This window comes from Podarcis cretensis (assembly GCF_951804945.1).
Source record: "Podarcis cretensis genome assembly, chromosome: 9".
NCBI classification, from domain to species: Eukaryota; Metazoa; Chordata; class Lepidosauria; order Squamata; family Lacertidae; genus Podarcis; species Podarcis cretensis.
In genome coordinates this window covers 15,821,140-15,838,523 of record NC_137178.1, presented here as the reverse complement: position 1 = coordinate 15,838,523, position 17,384 = coordinate 15,821,140, and the positions used below count along the sequence as shown (strand labels likewise).

At 46.4% G+C, this 17,384-nt stretch overlaps 1 protein-coding gene across 1 annotated transcript in view; it reads right to left on the bottom strand.

Annotated features, from left to right (window-relative positions):
* Positions 1-17,384, bottom strand: part of PTPN13 (protein tyrosine phosphatase non-receptor type 13) — a 174,659-nt gene that overhangs the window by 48,996 nt on the left and 108,279 nt on the right. Inside the window, exons 11-20 of the mRNA XM_079991282.1 lie at positions 17,258-17,332; positions 16,888-17,062; positions 14,834-14,987; positions 13,026-13,164; positions 10,593-10,745; positions 9,139-9,321; positions 6,730-6,892; positions 3,846-4,269; positions 1,733-1,830; positions 174-263 (exon numbers count right to left, since the gene is read on the bottom strand). Of these exons, the coding sequence (XP_079847408.1) occupies positions 174-263; positions 1,733-1,830; positions 3,846-4,269; positions 6,730-6,892; positions 9,139-9,321; positions 10,593-10,745; positions 13,026-13,164; positions 14,834-14,987; positions 16,888-17,062; positions 17,258-17,332 (1,654 nt within the window). The remainder of the gene's footprint in view (positions 1-173; positions 264-1,732; positions 1,831-3,845; positions 4,270-6,729; positions 6,893-9,138; positions 9,322-10,592; positions 10,746-13,025; positions 13,165-14,833; positions 14,988-16,887; positions 17,063-17,257; positions 17,333-17,384) is intronic.

Genomic DNA, 17,384 nt, shown 5'->3' with positions numbered 1-17,384 from the left:
TTAAGTCTGTTCCAATGTCTGATAGCTTTCTAAGTCTGGGGACATTTCATTCAAAAACAAAGGCATCTTCCAGACTGAACTCCACCACAACCTGCTCCACCTAATCAAGCGGTATGCTCAATTTTTATTCATTTCTGTCTTTACATATTACGTTCAAAGTGACATCAACTCACCTAAGCCATACTTCTCATCTTTTTTCAAGTTTACCAAGCTGATCTCCCTTTCTGGCAACGACAGTGGATTTTGCTTTGTTTGTAGAACGTCTGTAGGGAAAGGGAGGTGGAGAAGTCACTGAGATACAGCAGGGTATATTTATTTCTTGGAACATGACATAACACGAAGGGCTTGAAACCTTTCAAGTCAAGCTTCACTTGAATTTGCTGTGTAATTAAAAACAGCTCTTCTTGCATCTCAAGAGGGGCATTAATGATAGGGCTCAACACGGCTTCAACATTTTGGGGAAAGGAAGTTCTTTTCCTTCCTACATGAAAAGCATCCTTTAGGATATGAAATCTGATGAACATTTAACAATTTTATCTCCACAAAGCAATCAGCCCCCGTTTTGAATATGTGTACATTAATGCATGCAGATTCCATCTAACTCAGCGCCTTTGCAGGGTCTTCCAGAGTCAGATATTCCTCATGCAAGACAACTTATGGTTCTGGAAGTGATGCCATGCTACAGGGGCTTCATGTAGTGGAAGAACTAGCCAGGCCCATGCAGGGGGGGAGGGCAGCTGTGTCCACTTGCCCCAGGCCTTGGAGGGCTAAGCCGGCCAGCCCCCCCCCGCTAGACTTTCACTGTGATGCCAAGGCCAGTTCTGCATGGGCCTGCTTCCATAATATAAAAAGGTAAAGGGACCCCTGACCATTAGGTCCAGCCGTGACCGACTCTGGGGTTACGGCGCTCATCTCGCTTTATTGGCTGAGGGAGCTGGTGTACAGCTTCCAGGTCATGTGGCCAGCATGACTAAGCTGCTTCTGGTGAACCAGAGAAGCGCATGGAAACGCTGTTTACCTTCCCGCCAGAGCGGTACCTATTTATCTACTTGCACTTTGACGTGCATTCGAACTGCTAGGTTGGCAGGAGATTCCATAATATAGTGGAACTATATTAAACAGGGGCACAAGATGAGTGACTGGACCTGTGTGTGAAGTCCCCTGATCTCTCTCTTTTAAAGGACTCATAGCTCAGTGGGAGAGCCACATGCTCTGCATGCAAAAGGCCACAGGTTCAATCCCCGACATCTCCAAGTAAGGCTGGAGATTTTGGAGTGCTACTGCCAGTCAGTGTTGGCAACACTGAGCTAGACAGTCCAGTTGTCCAACTGGTTATCAAGACAGCTTCTTACATTCCTAATCATTGCTGTGCAACTGTTCCTGTTGCAATGTTTATCTAGGAACAAGCTATCTGCTTTTTATAAAGAGGAGCTGTGGTACTTAAGTGCTTCAGTGAGGGGGGGGATCAGTATCACCAAAAATGACAGTATAGAATCACAGAATTGCAGAGGTGGAAGGGACCACGAGGGTCACCTAGTGCAATGCCCTGCAACACACCCAACAAGGGGCTCGAACCCACGACCTTGAGATTAAGAGTCTCATGTTCTACCGACTGAGCTATCCCAGGATTAAGTCTGTACATGGTTCAAGTTAATTACTAATGGACCTTTAAAAATCCAGTCACAAGGTCTAAATTTCATCGTAAAAAAGTACTGAATCAAACAATGCTGACCTACAACATAGGCTTGGCCAGTGTCTTCAGTGGATGAAGAATCAGATTCATTTTTCCTTCTTTCTAGGCTGGAATTTAAACCTGCATGAGAGTGTGAACTAAAGGTGGTTGGGAAACGGCAAAAGAGAAGCAGTGAAAGGGGAGTGGAGAGGAAAACAGAACATAGAAAGGAACAAAGGAAAAAGTAAAAAAATAATAACGATATAAACATGACAAACAAAACACAAAAACTGGTGTAAAGGTAACACCACTTCTGGGCGTTAAGAATGCACCAGTGGAAATCAGTGTACATGGAGATGTTTATTCTGTGTGTGTAGAAGCAGAGCTCCATGAGAATAAGTATGAAACAGCTGGTCGCAAAGAGATTTTAGGATGATGAAATGAAAACGAATCCTGCAGTTTTGCAAAATTGCAGTACGTCCTAACAGACGGTGGCCCCTGACATCTGAGGCATGGGTCACTGAGCTGTAAAAAGCTTAGGGAAATACAGTGGTACCTTGTTTTGAGTCCTGGACGCTCGACGAAAAGTACGCTCGACAAACTGCCACTCTGAGCACACATGCAGAGCAGTTTGCGCTTCTGCACATAGCGCAATTTAGCTCTTCTGCACAAGCGGCAAACCTGGAAGTAACCTGTTCAGGTACTTCCGGGTTTGCCATGGACGTCCACTGAAATGGACACTGGACGGGGCGAACTTATACAGAGGCACCACTGTATAACAAAGTGAAAATGCTGCAAAAATGCTCAGGAATTCACTTTCAATCCAAAACAATTCTAAAAATGGATCTCTGCTTACTTTTGGCCTGAAGACACCAACCGTTTAATATAGCCCAATGATCCCAGCAAATTGACTGCAGGGCATTAGGAAATGCTGTAAATACAAGAGAGGACTTGGAGAACTTCTGCGGCAATGGTAACCGCCCTCCCTAAAAACGGTGTACACACGTTAACCAGAGTTTGCCATGAGGACAGCAACAGAAAAAAAGACCACTTCAAATGCTGCAACCTCCATGCGAATGCCACTGAGAAATGCTTAACCTGTGGCAGTGGCAGTGTGGCAAGGGCAAAAATGAAAAGCCTCTTATCCCATGCTTTGTCCCAGATGCACACACTGATTTCACTCCGCACAGGTGGCACTGCCTGTGTCTCAGGCTATGCAAGAGAGACTTTAAACCAGGGGTGGGGAACCTGTGGCCCTTCAGATATTGATGGATCACAACTTCCACCAACCCCTGACCAATAGGGCCAAGGTGGCAGAGGCTGATAGGAGCTGGAGTCCCACAGCATGTGGTGGGCCACATGATATCAATTTCTACTTTAAACATTACACAGAGCACCTTCAAAGGGATGTACAGGTCAAATCTGTATCCAGGGCAGCTGTTTACCAGCTTCATCTGGTACGCAGGCTGAGACCCTACCTGTCCGCTGTCTGTCTCGCCAGAGTGGTGCATGCTCTAGTTATCTCTCGCTTGGACTACTGCAATGCGCTCTACGTGGGGCTACCTTTGAAGGTGACCCGGAAACTACAACTAATCCAGAAGGCGGCAGCTAGACTGGTGACTGGGAGCGGCTGCCGAGACCATATAACACCAGTCTTGAAAGACCTACATTGGCTCCCAGTACGTTTCCGAGCACAATTCAAAGTGTTGGTGCTGACCTTTAAAGCCCTAAACGGCCTCGGTCCAGTATATCTGAAGGAGCGTCTCCTCCCCCATCATTCTGCTCGGACACTGAGGTCCAGCACCGAGGGCCTTCTGGTGGTTCCCTCACTGTGAGAGGCCAAGTTACAGGGAACCAGGCAGAGGGCCTTCTCGGTAGTGGCGCCCGCCCTGTGGAACGCCCTCCCATCAGATGTCAAAGCGATAAACAACTACCTGACATTCAGAAGACATCTGAAGGCAGCCCTGTTCAGGGAAGTTTTTAATATGTGACATTTTAGTGTATTTTTCATCTTTGTTGGAAGCCACCCAGAGTGGCTGGGGAAACCCAGCCAGATGGGCGGGGTACAAATAATAAATTTATTATTATTATTATTATTATTATTATTACTACTTCTGAGTAGCTACCTACAGGAATGGCCATGTTAAAACCAGTCTGCAAGAGATATCCTTACTTGTTGAGCTTTGCTCCTCCAGCCGCTGATTCGGCGTCAGATTTTGGAACCTGCTGGAAGATCTTCCCCATCATTTCCTCCATTCTCCGCGAAGAGGCGTCCACGGGGGCGATAACGTTTTTCCGAAGCGGGCTGACAGACACCTGGCTCTGGGTCAGGTCGTGAAAGGATTTGCTCATGATTCTGGGCCTTTCCTCCCAGGGCAGCTTCTCGTTTTTGTCCCTGGAACAGCTCTGGGCAGACTGGAAGAGGGAGAGTTCGGAGTAGGAGAGCTTCTTGAGAATATCTGCTTGCACCGACAACGGCCGGACGGCGAGCCTGTTCAGTGTGCTGCTGGCCAGGCTGCCGGTGCTGATGGCACGCCCCATGTTGAACCCTTTGACAGAATCTGTGTGGAGGTTAAGGCTCCTAAACGACGCTCTCTCTGCAAGGAGATGAAAAACTAGTTTATGCACTTAAAAGAAACACACCTCAAAATGCCTTCTGTGTAGAGTGGGAAATCTAGAAGAAATAAATATGGCAGCTGTGACTCTTAAAGCTCTACGGGGCTCCAGTGTTTACCAATTCAATACACTCAGTAGCCACAATCCAACAGTAACTCTAGATGGGTGATGATGTTTAGGGTACATACAGACCATACATTTAAAAAGCGTGACTTCCCCCAAATTAATCCTTGTAACTGCAGTCTGTTAATGGTGCTGGAAATTGTAGCTCTTTCAGGGGTAAGCTACAGTTTCCTGGGATGATTTTTTTGGAGAGGGATGCCATGCACTTTAAATGCATGGTGCACACACAGCCCTATGCGCACACACATACACTGAGTTAATGTTTTAAAAACAGCGCTTAGCAGTGGGCGCTGTCTTTTTCTAGGACAAAAACCAGTCACTGGGCCCCACAATCCAGGGGGAGAGGGGCTGCCGCCATCAAAGCCCGTCTGAAAATTGGATGCTTGATACAATAGCTCGGCTGCGCACCAGTACAAACAACAGTGATGCTAATAATTACATTGTCCGTACTTAAAAGACCTACACTGGCTGCTAATTTGTGTCTGGCACAATTCAGAGCTGAATCTTCAAAGCTCTAAGTGGTTTGGGACAAGGTATCTGAAAGCCCATCTGCTCTCACATCAGCCTGTCTGACGTTTAAGATGTTCTTCAGAGGACCTGCTGTGACTGGCTCTCTCTTTTGAGATAGTAGTGGAGGAAACAAGGAACAGAGCTTTTTAGGTTGTGGCACCTCACCTTTGGAACGCCCTCTCCATGTTTCTCACCCCTGCCCTTTTAGGCTAAAGGCTGCCATTTTAGATTACCCCAAATGCCTCACTCTCAAAGGTTTGTTTATTTTTTAAAGAGGGAGGATTAGCGATGGCTGCTACAAAAAAAAAAAAAAAAAAAGGTGTTTCCATGCTTTTGTGGCTGCTACCATTCTCTGAATGGGGTACACTGGGAGATGTAAAATGGCAGTTTCAAGAACTCCAGTAGATTCCAGAACACTGCCACACCTAAATTTGCAAAGTCTCCTGAAATGCAAAGGAGGGGAATCAGTTTTGCCTCCAAACCCCCTCTCCAAATCTGAGCTGAGCTTTCAGCACCTGGTCCTAAAGTAACCCAACTTCACAATGCCATCCTGTTTTAGCACAGACAGAGGACTTCTGGCTGAGGCTAAAACTCCTGTGCATACTTTTCTTGGGACTTCAACCTCTGACTGTGCATACAGAGGTATGTGTCGTGAGGTTCTACAAATGCACACACCTTTCTCTTTTATCTAGCATGAAATGTCTTCAGCTCTTTGAAGCCTTTCGATGTAACACTTAATCTTTGTCTAATCTCTGCCAGTCCTCTTTTGCACTCTTTCAAGAATTTGAATCTCTTGTATTTAAGCTCAGTGCCCAGCGCTGTACACAAGACTCGCCTTACAAAGGTTTTACATGAAAGAAACCATTATCTCTCCATTTGTAACTAATCCTCCTCCTCCTTAACCGTAAGACCTTGTTAGCTGGGTTTCTGGCAGACACCATGGGCTGAACAGTCTCCACCGAGCTATTGTCTCTTTGTCAGCTTCTCACAACAAATATGTACTATATACACAGGTGGCAAGAACTATTATTATTATTAGCAGTCAACATTCATGTTAATTTTTTTTGCCCATATATGCTTTATTGCTCCCTACATTTTTTAAAGCAATTAAATTTAACAGCTGTAGTTGATGGCAGTTGTATGCAAACACCCCAAGTTGTTAAGGGCATTCTAAATTAATGCAAGGACTTTGAACCTGGCCTGGAGACCTAATGGAAGCTTTTGAGCATCTGAGTTAAGTGCTGTTGTTCTCAGAGTTGTTCCCAGTTGCAGTACAATGGTCCCTCGTGTTACAGACGCTTCAGGTTACAGACTCCGCTAATCCAGAAATAGTACCTTGGGTTAAGAACTTTGCTTCAGGATGAGAACAGAAATCGTGCGGCGGCAGCACAGCAGGCCCCATTAGCTAAAGTGGTACCTCAGGTTAAGAACAGTTTCAGGTTAAGAATGGGCCTCCAGAATGAATTAACCTTTGACTTTTAAAATGAGGCTGTATTTTAAATTGCATTTTAACCTGTATTTTTAATTGTTTTTTATCTTTATCTTTTTCTTTTCTTATTGTGTTTTTACTGAAATTTATTGGTGTTAGCTTCCCTGAGCCTGGCTCTGGCCGGGAAGGGCGGGGTATACATAAAATTATTATTATTATTATTATTATTATTATTATTATTATTATTATTATTTTCTTAACCCAAGGTACCACTGTAGCTCTCTCTTCTGCAAGCTGAGGTCCAACACACAGATTGTATACAGATTAGCAACAGCAGCAGGAGGAGGAGCAAGAGGGCAGCACCAGCCATTGTGTTTACCTATTTCCTGAGCATCTTGGTTACTTTGCCTGGCTCTCATCTGGAGCTGAAATTTATGCTGCGAAGAGCAAAGCTGCAGCAAGTACTGGCAGGTCTTGCTGGTGTCAGTTTGGAAAGCATGTTTTATACCATCAGATGTGTTCTGCAGAGTTATCTTCCTCTTCTGTAGCAGGAAAAACAGGTAAAAGGCAGACACATATATATGTTACATTCCAGCTTTGGGGCGATGCAAATCATTATTCAAGAACAGAACTTGCAATAAGCAAACAATTGACTGCACTGCTGTAGCAGTGCACCTGAGGAGCAGAAAATGCAATTATAGCTCAGCTAGGTATTATGCAAGAGTTATACTGCATGTGAAAGTATTCAAAGTGCAGACAAGCAAGATCAAGATCATGGAGTGGAGGTTTAGCGTTCCTCCAGTGGTCCTTTTTATTCAGTGGCGTAGCGTGGGGGGTGCAGGGGGGGCCGGCCGCACTGGCCGCAACATCTGGGGGTTAGGGTTAGGGGGCGCAAATCCACGGGTTAGGGGGCGCAAATCCATGGGTTAGGGGGCGCAAATTATTTGCCTTGCCCCGGGTGCTGACAACCCACGCTACGCCACTGTTTTTATTGTGCATTCATAATGGTTTGTGCTCATGATTGTATCAGGGCAGTTATATGGAATTCCACTTTCAATATCATTTCCGCCTGGAAAGGTTTCAGCATGGACACACTGCTTTGTTTCCAGCTGGTGACTGCTGAATTCCTCTCCTATTTCATACCACTAATGTTCTGGGTTTTGTTCCATTCTCATTGTGCCACAGGGAATGTGGGCCCCACCAGATGGCAATAATGTGGCAACCCTGGCGAAGTATCTCAGAACAAAGAATAAACCGGAATGGTGTGTGGACGGGCCCAGTATAAATCCACCATTTTTGTGTTAATGACATGTTGCAGAAAGTATCTGTTGCGCAAAACACCAGTTTGGAGGGATTCTTAGTCCTTTCCTCCAATCCTCTTTTTCCAAAACTGCTGTTTGCTGCAGAAGTGAAGCTTATACTGATGCTAATAACAGGTTTCCCCCCCGGGGGGACTGGAGTGTACAGGGAAAAGACTACTCTCCCCTTCGTGTGACATATTCCTGCTCTTACCCACCCATCTCTGAGGCTAATCTCCAAATGATTACACAAACTTAACATCACGTGTAATTCGGCCCCACAGGTATTGTTTTTCAGTATTCACCATTTGGTGCTCGGAATGAGGAACGGAAGAACGAAAAGGTAACACTAAATTGAGCATCTTTTCAACTCCATGGCTTGAAATCAATGGGATTCAAAAGTGCTGTAATATTAGTTGGATTCTGCTCTTTACACTAGAGAGAGTCAGAGCCAACCTACACATTCAGGGCGGAAAACACACACCATGTGACACAAGCCTCCCGAGACTCCGCCACTTCAGAATACAGAGGGGGGGGGGGCCTGTATGTCTGAGAGCTCCTCCTGTTAAAAAAAGAAGGGAAAAGCTTCCCTGCATATAGAATGGTAGCCTAGCGGGGAGAGAAAGGTCAGTCTAAATGCCTATCACGAAGAATTTTGGCAGTGGCGGAAAGGATGCAATTATGCATGCAACCCCCGTCCCCCCCATTCGCATTCTGAAGTGGTACAGTCTCAGAAGGACTGTACCATAAGGTTCCTCCCACTCCATTATCAGTCTTCAGTGGATGAGATGCCTCCAACAGCACGGTGGCAGATCGGCTAGCAAATATCCTCAACTTCTCTAGCATGATACGGCCGGGTTGCTGCTCATCTAGCTTTTATTACTAAACTATTTGCCACACACTATGGAGCACACGATATCTTCCTCTTGTTCCCTTCTGGCATGCTGTCATGTGGACACTGTAGATACCGTACTGGCCTGAATATAAGCCACACTTTTTCTCCAAATTCTGACAGCGAAAAGTTAAAAGTGCAGCTTATATTTGAGACCTTCCCTTTCCCCCCAACACCTCTGGGGAGGGCTGGGAGCAGCAGACGGGCTGCGCGCCATTGCCCCACACTCTAGGGCTGTTCTCTTGGGGGCGGAAAGCAAGGCCGCTTTGCCAGCGGCCTCCCCCCCCAGAGCAGCCCAGGAGCATGGGGCAACAGTGTGCAGCCCACTTGCCACTCCCAAGCCTCCCCTGAGCCCCTGGAAAGAGGGGGGAAGGCCCCCGGCAAAGCAGTGCTACCCCCCCCAGAAGCAGCCCGGGTATTGTCTTTTTTTCTTTTCCCTCCTTCAATTTTAAAGGTGCAGCTTATTTGTGGGTGCGTCTTATATTCACGACAATACGGTAACTGGAGTTTTGTGGGTGGGTGAGCAGGCATGGAGTTGTCCAGTCTGTGATTGTACTGGTGGTGGTGGTGGTGGGAGGAGGAAATGTTACCAACGTACACTGAAGGATATTTTTTTTGTTTCTCTCCACGGGAAGCGGAGGACAGGTGTGCGGGCTCCATTGTGGACCTCAAAAATGAGAACTCCTTTGGGGCAAACTCCCAGCAAAATCCCAGTCTGAGATTTTTTCTCTGGCAACACACGGTGGAAATGAACGCCGTATTCTGTCAGCCTTTGGCAAATCTGCACAACGAGAAAGGAGGCACAGAAAGAAAGAAATGTTTGTGAGAAAAGTTAATTTGAGGATATTGGTGAGTGTAAAAATGATATTGTGGAGTTCAAAAAAGAAAAATGTGGCCTTACAATCGGATTCACCCTCTGTTTTTGTTACTTTATTTCACATAAAAACAAATGTGAACATACAACATTGTACTTTAATCATGTTCAATAACAAAACCGTATGTATGTGTGTGTGACTTTAGTTCTACACCAATGAATGCATATTGAATCTGCAACAAATCACTTCAAATAGATAAATAAATAAATACATATTTTAAACACATCTTATTTCTTGGCTGTTACTTTGAAAAGTAATTGCTACGGCTACCTCTGGCCAGCTGCAACCTACGTGTAAGACATCACTAAAAATCAGAAAGGATTTTCCGAATTGTATGATGTGGCTTTCCTATACTTCAGGAGTGTTTAACCTTTTCCAGTCTGAGGGCCACATTGCCTCATGGGCAATCTTCCAGGGGCCACACGCCAGTTGTGGGCAGGACCAGAGGTAAAAGTGGGCGGAGCAACAGTTGTGACCCTTACCCTTGTACAGCAGGCTGTGTTTTTGCTAAACAAAAGCCAGAGTTCTACATGCACACTTCTTTCCATCCAGGTGGCGCTGGCACCACTCAGGGACACACATTCCAGTCATTCAAAAGCAAATAAAGGAAGGCGAAGAGCAGGACCAGTATAGGGTGTGCTATGGGGAGCATTCAGTGCAGGTGGCGCTGTGGGTTAAACCACAGAGCCTAGGACTTGCCAATCACAAGGTCGGCGGTTCGAATCCCCGCGATGGGGTGAGCTCCCGTTGCTCGGTCCCTGCTCCTGCCAACCTAGCAGTTCGAAAGCATGTCAAAGTGCAAGTAGATAAATAGGTACCGCTCCAGCGGGAAGGTAAATGGCGTTTCCATCCGCTGCTCTGGTTCGCCAGAAGCGGCTTAGTCATGCTGGCCACATGACCCGGAAGCTGTACGCCGGCTCCCTCTGCCAATAAAGCGAGATGAGCGCCACAACCCCAGAGTCGGCCACGACTGGACCTAATGTTCAGGGGTCCCTTTACCTATGGGGAGCATTCTAAGGGCCAGAGAGAAAGAGCTGGGGGCCACACTGAGCTCTCAGAGCCTGAGGCTCCCCAACCTTGTTACATACTCTTCTTTTCACCCCTTGGGTTTCATCTGCTTGGAAACCTCTAATGAAAACGAGTGTGGTGGGCTCCACGCTTGACTTCCCGTACTAACCTTCAGAAATTCAAGTTCTGCCTCTTTTTCAGAAGCACCTGCGTAGTTGCTATGCAGTTTTGGCAATTCTTCTTTCACATTAGACAGGTCCAGATTTTCCAGCACTCTAGCTGGTAAATAGTGTTCCGTTCTGAAATAGGAGAGGCCGTGCACCTACGGAAAAAGAGGGAAAGAAAAGAAAAAGCATAAGAGCAAGGTATGAATCCACAGGCACGACCCAACCTGGCTGCTGGCTGGCTGATGTGCCACCCTGGTAATGCCAGAAGAGCAGAGATGTGGATGATGAGGAATGCTGTGACGCACCTCCCTAGTTGCTAGCAGCGATCCTGTTCATAAAAACATTGACCAAGAAGCACAGAATCCAGCAGGGAAGAAAGTGGCAAATGTAACCCCCTTGACCCTCATGCATACCTTGACCCTCAGAAGACCCAAGACCAGGTGCAGGGAAACGTTGGCCTTCCAAAGGTTGCTGAACTACAACTCCCATCAGCCCCAGCAAGCGTGGGAGTTGTAGAGTTCGGCAACCCCTGGAGAGATAAGGGTTCCTCACCCTTGGCTCAAGACCTATGTGAAGACGACATATTGCAGTTACCTTAAACCAGGCTTCCTCAAACTCGGCCCTCCAGATGTTTTGAGACTACAGTTCCCATCATCCCTGACCACTGGTCCACCTCGCTTGGGATCATGGGAGTTGTAGGCCAAAAACATCTGGAGGGCAGAGTTTGAGGAAGCCTGCTTTAAACTGAAAGACAGGATATGCCACTGCAAAGTGAGAGAACTGCTAGTGGGCCACAAGAAATAAGAATGCCAAATAACTGGATGCTTCCAAGAGCCCTAAATAGAAGAGACTGACCACTGTACTTCCTCGAGCAGCAGAATCGTCCAACCCAGCTATGCCTGAGCATCACAGGTGATGGACTTGTTCAATCCTGGTATGGAGATACAGCATGACTGCCCACCCTCAGATGGAATGTTGTGTTTCCACACGAACCCCTGCTCTGGGCTTGCCTCCTGACCATCCTGTCAGCGACATCTGATTTGGGAAATGGTAGTCCTAGTAGTCGGATGTGGCCTCAAGTTTGTCCTCCTGTGACATCAACAGGAAACCTTCCTCTGCTTTTAGCACTGAATTAAAGACCCAAAAAGAATTGGATCACTTTGACTTAAAAGGCCTTGAATGGAGAAGACACTGGCCCCAATTTGCATGCAAACCCTAAAGATCATTGCTTCCAAAGCAACAGGGATTTTATCTCCCGGTTGGTGGGTCGCTTTCACAGAATGGAAGATGGCAGCAGGATCCCCAAGGATGCGATCTATGGGGAGCTGGCTTCAGGCACCGGGCCTACTGGTGGACCAACTCTGCATCACAAGGATTTCTGTAAATGTGACATTAAGGCTGGCAACATCAAACCCGCCATATGGGAGTCCCTTGCAGACGACCGCAGTGCCCGGAGACAGACAGTCATTAATAATAATAATTTATTATTTATACCCCGCCCATCTGGCTGGGTTTCCCTAGCCACTCTGGGCGGCTTGCAACAGAATATTAAAATACAATAATCTATTAAACATTAAAAGCTTCCCTAAACAGGGCTGCCTTCAGATGTCTTCTAAAAGACTGGTAGTTGTTTTTCTCTTTGACATCTGGGGGGAGGGTATTCCACAGGGCGGGTGCCGCTACCAAGAAGGCCCTTTGTTCCCTGTAACTTGGCTTCTTGCAGAGAGCAAACTGCCAGAAGGCCCTTGGCACTGGACCTCAGTGTCCGGGCAGAAAGATGGGAGTGGAGATGCTCCTTCAGGTATACTAGACCGAAGCCATTTAGGGCTTTAAAGGTCAGCACCAACACTTTGAATTGTGCTCGGAAAGTCAGGTTGTGTATCCACAGCAGTGACCCGAGGAGGAATGACCTCTGGGAGGAGTGCGGAGAGAAAAAATGCCACAATGTCTCTGCATCAGCAAAACCGGATGCCTTCATCTGCCCCAGCTGCAACAAAACAGGTCTCTCCTTTATTGGTCTCTACAGCCACTGTAATTCTCCAACAGTTTGACTTCACCCCTGGGTGCAGTCTTTCATTGTCTACCTAGACAGACGGGATGCCAACCACGGCAGGTCCCTTGACAGGATGGATGCAGCCAGCAGGCTAGCCACCCTTGCAACCAAACCATGGTTCAGCACCAGGTGCTAATGCAGTCAGCTCTAGTTTCTAGCTCCTAATCCTCGATTCTACGGCTAACACACGGTTCATTCCTGAAAGCTTGTTTGTGTTCTTCCCCCTGCGCTTCAAAACAGCCGATCAACCGAACCAGTAAAAATCTGCATTTATATAACCTTCTAGATTTTAAAACAACTGAGATGCATCGATCTACACAGCAGGCTCAAGAGCTGCAAAACAGAACCAGGAGGCTGCTCACAAATGAAATATTATCCTTACTTCAGCCTGGTAATCTCCATATTCTGCCTGGAGGGCCAACGAGGCCAGCAGCAAGGCTGTCTCCTCGTCACAGTGCATCTTCTCCTCCAGGATATCTTTCCTTAACTGCAGGTAATACTGATGGCACGTCAAAGTATGCCTGGTGGAAGAAGAAAAAGGAGAGGGGGCACTTGAGCACAGTCCTTTCTCTAACCCACATTTTAGAGTGTAACTTAACGTTACCAGATTTTTTTCAATGAATCTGGGGACACTTTTCAACTTCCTACTAAATAGATGGATTTTGTCAGGGGACTGATTAGTAAATCTGGGGACTTGTTCCCAGGAAACAGGGATGTCTGGTAACTTTAGCGTAACCAAGTTCAACACAGCCAGAGAGATGTGCATGGAAGATGGTTAAGAGATGGGAGAAGCTTCCACCAATATCACACACTGTTAGAATTTATTTGCATATCCCCTTTCAGCCAAAAAAGGGGTCCCAAGATCGCCAAAAGGAAAAGTGTGGATGGAAGAAGAAGAGGAAGAAGAAGAGGAAGAAGAAGAGGAAGAAGAAGAATGGGGTGGATTTTTTGGGGAAGACGTCTGTGCTTGAATTTGTTTTAGGTGTGGAGATCAGTGTATGCTGATCAATGCACAGTCTTCTCTGTAAGGCTCCATTCTGATGACATTATTATTATTATTATCATCTGTATTACTATTATTATTAATATGCCGCCTATCTGACTGGGTTGCCCCAGCCACTCTGGGCAGCTCCCAACAAAAAAACAGTAAAAGCACAATACAACATCACACACTAAAAACTCCCCTGAACTGTACAGAAACAATACTGTATTTATTTATAAGCACACTTTTACATGGCCTTTTGGTTCTAAAGAAGACACCTCACCCACCACTGATGATTAAAAATCTCATTGCAATTCAAACAAGAGTGCATTTCTAAAAACCCAGATCTGCAACAGGCAATGTTAAAATGCACTGCTTAACACCACCTGCTTAACAGATATCAGTTGGGTCCCAGTGAGTTACCCAACCAGGGTTCCCATCATCAAAAATGTAGGCTCAACTCACACATAATGCTTCCAAACTTCCAAGCCACAACTTGTGAGGACTGGGAACAAATTTTGTATTCATGCCATCTCTTTGTGAGCTCACTTTGACACTTCCATGTTTGGGCAAAGCACAGCAGCAAATTATGGCCGGTGCATGGAAGGCATAAGGAACCTAAGGCCTTGGGGGGTCAAGTGTGGCCCTCCAGACCTCACTATACGGCCCTCAAAACTCTCCCTAGGCCACACCCCTAGCTTTGCATCCTGAGTACCGTATTTTTGCGCAGCTAAAATGTGCCCTAGGAGTCTGACAACCTCTCTTGCCTATTTTGATGGGAGGATAGAGAGGTGCGTGCAGAAACCAGCCTACTGTAGGAAATTTAAGATCTGAAAACATTCTCAACATTTAAATCAATGTTATAATTATTATAATTTGTAGCCAAGCCATTGTACATCAAACATTACTGTTTCTAAGGGAAAGGAACGAAATAGAAGTTGTTCTGCCCGTTTTTGCCTCTGGTCCCGCCCACCATTGGGACGCTGAAAACAGTTTCTCCAGCCTTCATGTTCGACCTCCAAGCCAGAATGGCAAATCAAGATCGGAAACCGATTTTCAATTCTTGGTTTGGAGGGCGGTTTGGATGTAACAGGAAACCATGGTTTGCCTGGGCGAGGGGTGCAAGGTTTTCAGGGAGAGCAGATGCACTTAGAAGCACACTGGATCCCTCAGGAGAACGCATGCATAGCAGTGTGGGTCATACTCACTGTATCAAGCTAATATCATCCACAAAGAACTTAATGCGGAAGAACAAAGTGAAGTTGACTGCGTTCTTGCTCTTTTTCTTTGGTTCTTCTTTCCAGCCTTCAGGAGCTATTTTAGTCAGTTTCAACTCGGGGTCGATGAAGAAAAACTCATTTTCTGTCATGAAAAAAAAAGGGGGGAGGGAAAGGAGGAAACCCTAAAATAATTAATAAGGAATTATTTTCACCGGCAGTTGTTTCTTCCACAGAACTCGCGTTGGGTTTACTCAATTTCCGATTGGTCATTGTGTAAAATATATGAATGAAGCCTGCATTTTACAGGCTTTCTTTGGGCTGTGTTTGCCTGGAATAGGCACCTGCAGCCCATTCAGAACTGAACTCTGCCCTCCCGTCTATCAGCTGTCATCACAAGGCACTCCAGCTGATTGACAGGTGGGCATGGTGGGGGGGGGGGAAAGGCCTCAAGAGGCCAAACTGGATCCTCTGACAAGCCAAGACTGTCTTTTGGGAGTTGGAGGTTCCCCACCCTTGACTAGATCAGGGACATCCAACTCCCGATAGACTGCGATCTACTCACAGTATAAAAAAACCCATTGTCATAAAAAGACTGGCAGCGATCTACCCAAGTTGTGGAGCTTTTTTTAGGAAGCCAAAGTTGGTGGGGGTTTTTTTTTTCTTTTTTGTACGGAGATCGCTGAGGAGCCAGAGGTCAACCAGGATCTACCAGGAACACCCCATGATCTACCAGTAGATCATGATCTAGCTGTTGGACATGCCTGACCTAGATCATCTGGGAAAATTTTTACTTGTGGCATCACACCTTACAGAAATTGTCACCCCTGAACCTGTTTGTCTTGGTAACATCAGCACATGGCTTGTATCAGAAAAAAATTGTGCAGGAGGAAATTAGTCCCTGCCTTTGCACTATGGTCTCAATCGAGATCAGCGGCTGTTACTGGAATCTTTTAGAGTAGAGGTTTTCAACCTTTTTGATGGCTCTCTTAACCAACTGCACTCTTTCTGAGGCACCCCCCTGGGGCTGCGGAGCCCTGTTACCTGCAGAGCTGGCAGCCTCTCACACTTTTCCCAACACCCTCCCTTGTGGAGTGTTCCCTGAGGCTCCTCTCCCCTCTCCTTGCCTCTGGGCAGCTGCTACTGCTGTCCCAGGTCTCTTGAGCTGCGCCCCCCTGCCCCAAAGAGAGGTGCCTCCCAGAGGCACCATTCACCTGTGGAGCCAGGGCTGCTGCAATAAACAGCTGTGCAAGCCTTTGCAAGGCAGAGACATGAGACGGCATCAGAGGAGGGAGGGAACGGAAGAGGGACAGAGGCCAATGTTGTCCACGGCCCCCCTGACCATCATTCAAGGCACCCCAGGGTGCCACAGCACACTGGTTGAAAACCACTGTTTTGGGGGAGGCTAAGATGCTCTTAGGGGATGTGGGTGGTGCTGTGGGTTAAACCACAGAGCCTAGGGCTTGCCGATCAGAAGGTTGGCAGTTCGAATCCCCGCGACGGGGTGAGCTCCCGTTGCTCGGTCCCTGCTCCTGCCAACCTAGCAGTTCAAAAGCACATCAAAGTGCAAGTAGACAAATAGGTACCACTCTGGTGGGAAGGTAAACGGCGTTTCTGTGCACTGCTCTGGTTTGCCAGAAGCAGCTTCGTCATGCTGGCCACGACCCGGAAGCTGCACGCCGGCTCCCTCAGCCTAAAGAGCGAGATGAGTGCGCAACCCCCAAGTCGTGCGTGACTGGTCCCTTTACCTTTAAGATGCATAGCTGGCAACGTTTCCCTTTTTTTTAAGGGAAATTCCCTTATTCCGAATAGGATTCCTTGCAAGAAAAGGGGAAAGTTGACAGCTATGTTAAGATGCTCTTACTCATGTACTTTATTAATGTGTAGTTTGGCTCTGAGATGATACGGAAATTCCATTTGTGATTACTGGTCTGTGGTTGCTCACTCGCATATGCAAGTCACCACTTGCTGCTGCTGTCATCAAGTGATGAGTGCACACATGTGTTACACGCACACCCACCCACCCGGTGAAATAATGCCCTTACCTTTTAAAGTGGCTAAGCCAAACAAATGATGCTCCACTAAGCCAATATGGGCCACTACCATATCAAACACGTCTTTGCATACTGTCTTGGTGTCGCAAGTCAGTTCCAGCCTCTGGCCACTTAAAAGCATGACATTTACTTTTCGCCGATTGTCTTCATTCTTCCCTTTCTTGTTCTGTGTTTCATGAAACAAATCGCAAAGGACTGTGTATTTTTGGGTGCCAAAACAGAAGAGGACATTTTATGGGAGACTAAGCAATTTAACATGTTTTGGCAAATTGGCTTCTGGTTTAAAAGGTGTCTACACATTAGTTAAATAAATAAACAAATATGCCAATATAGTTAAGTGTTATTTTTGTTTTTAACTTACCAAGATTGACTTTGGCAGGTCCAAGGAGGTAAATGGATCAACAGTTGTTTTCACAAACTCAGGACCAAAGAAATTCTACAAAACACAGAATTTATTATTAGTAAATTGTATTTTTTTTTTTTTTAAA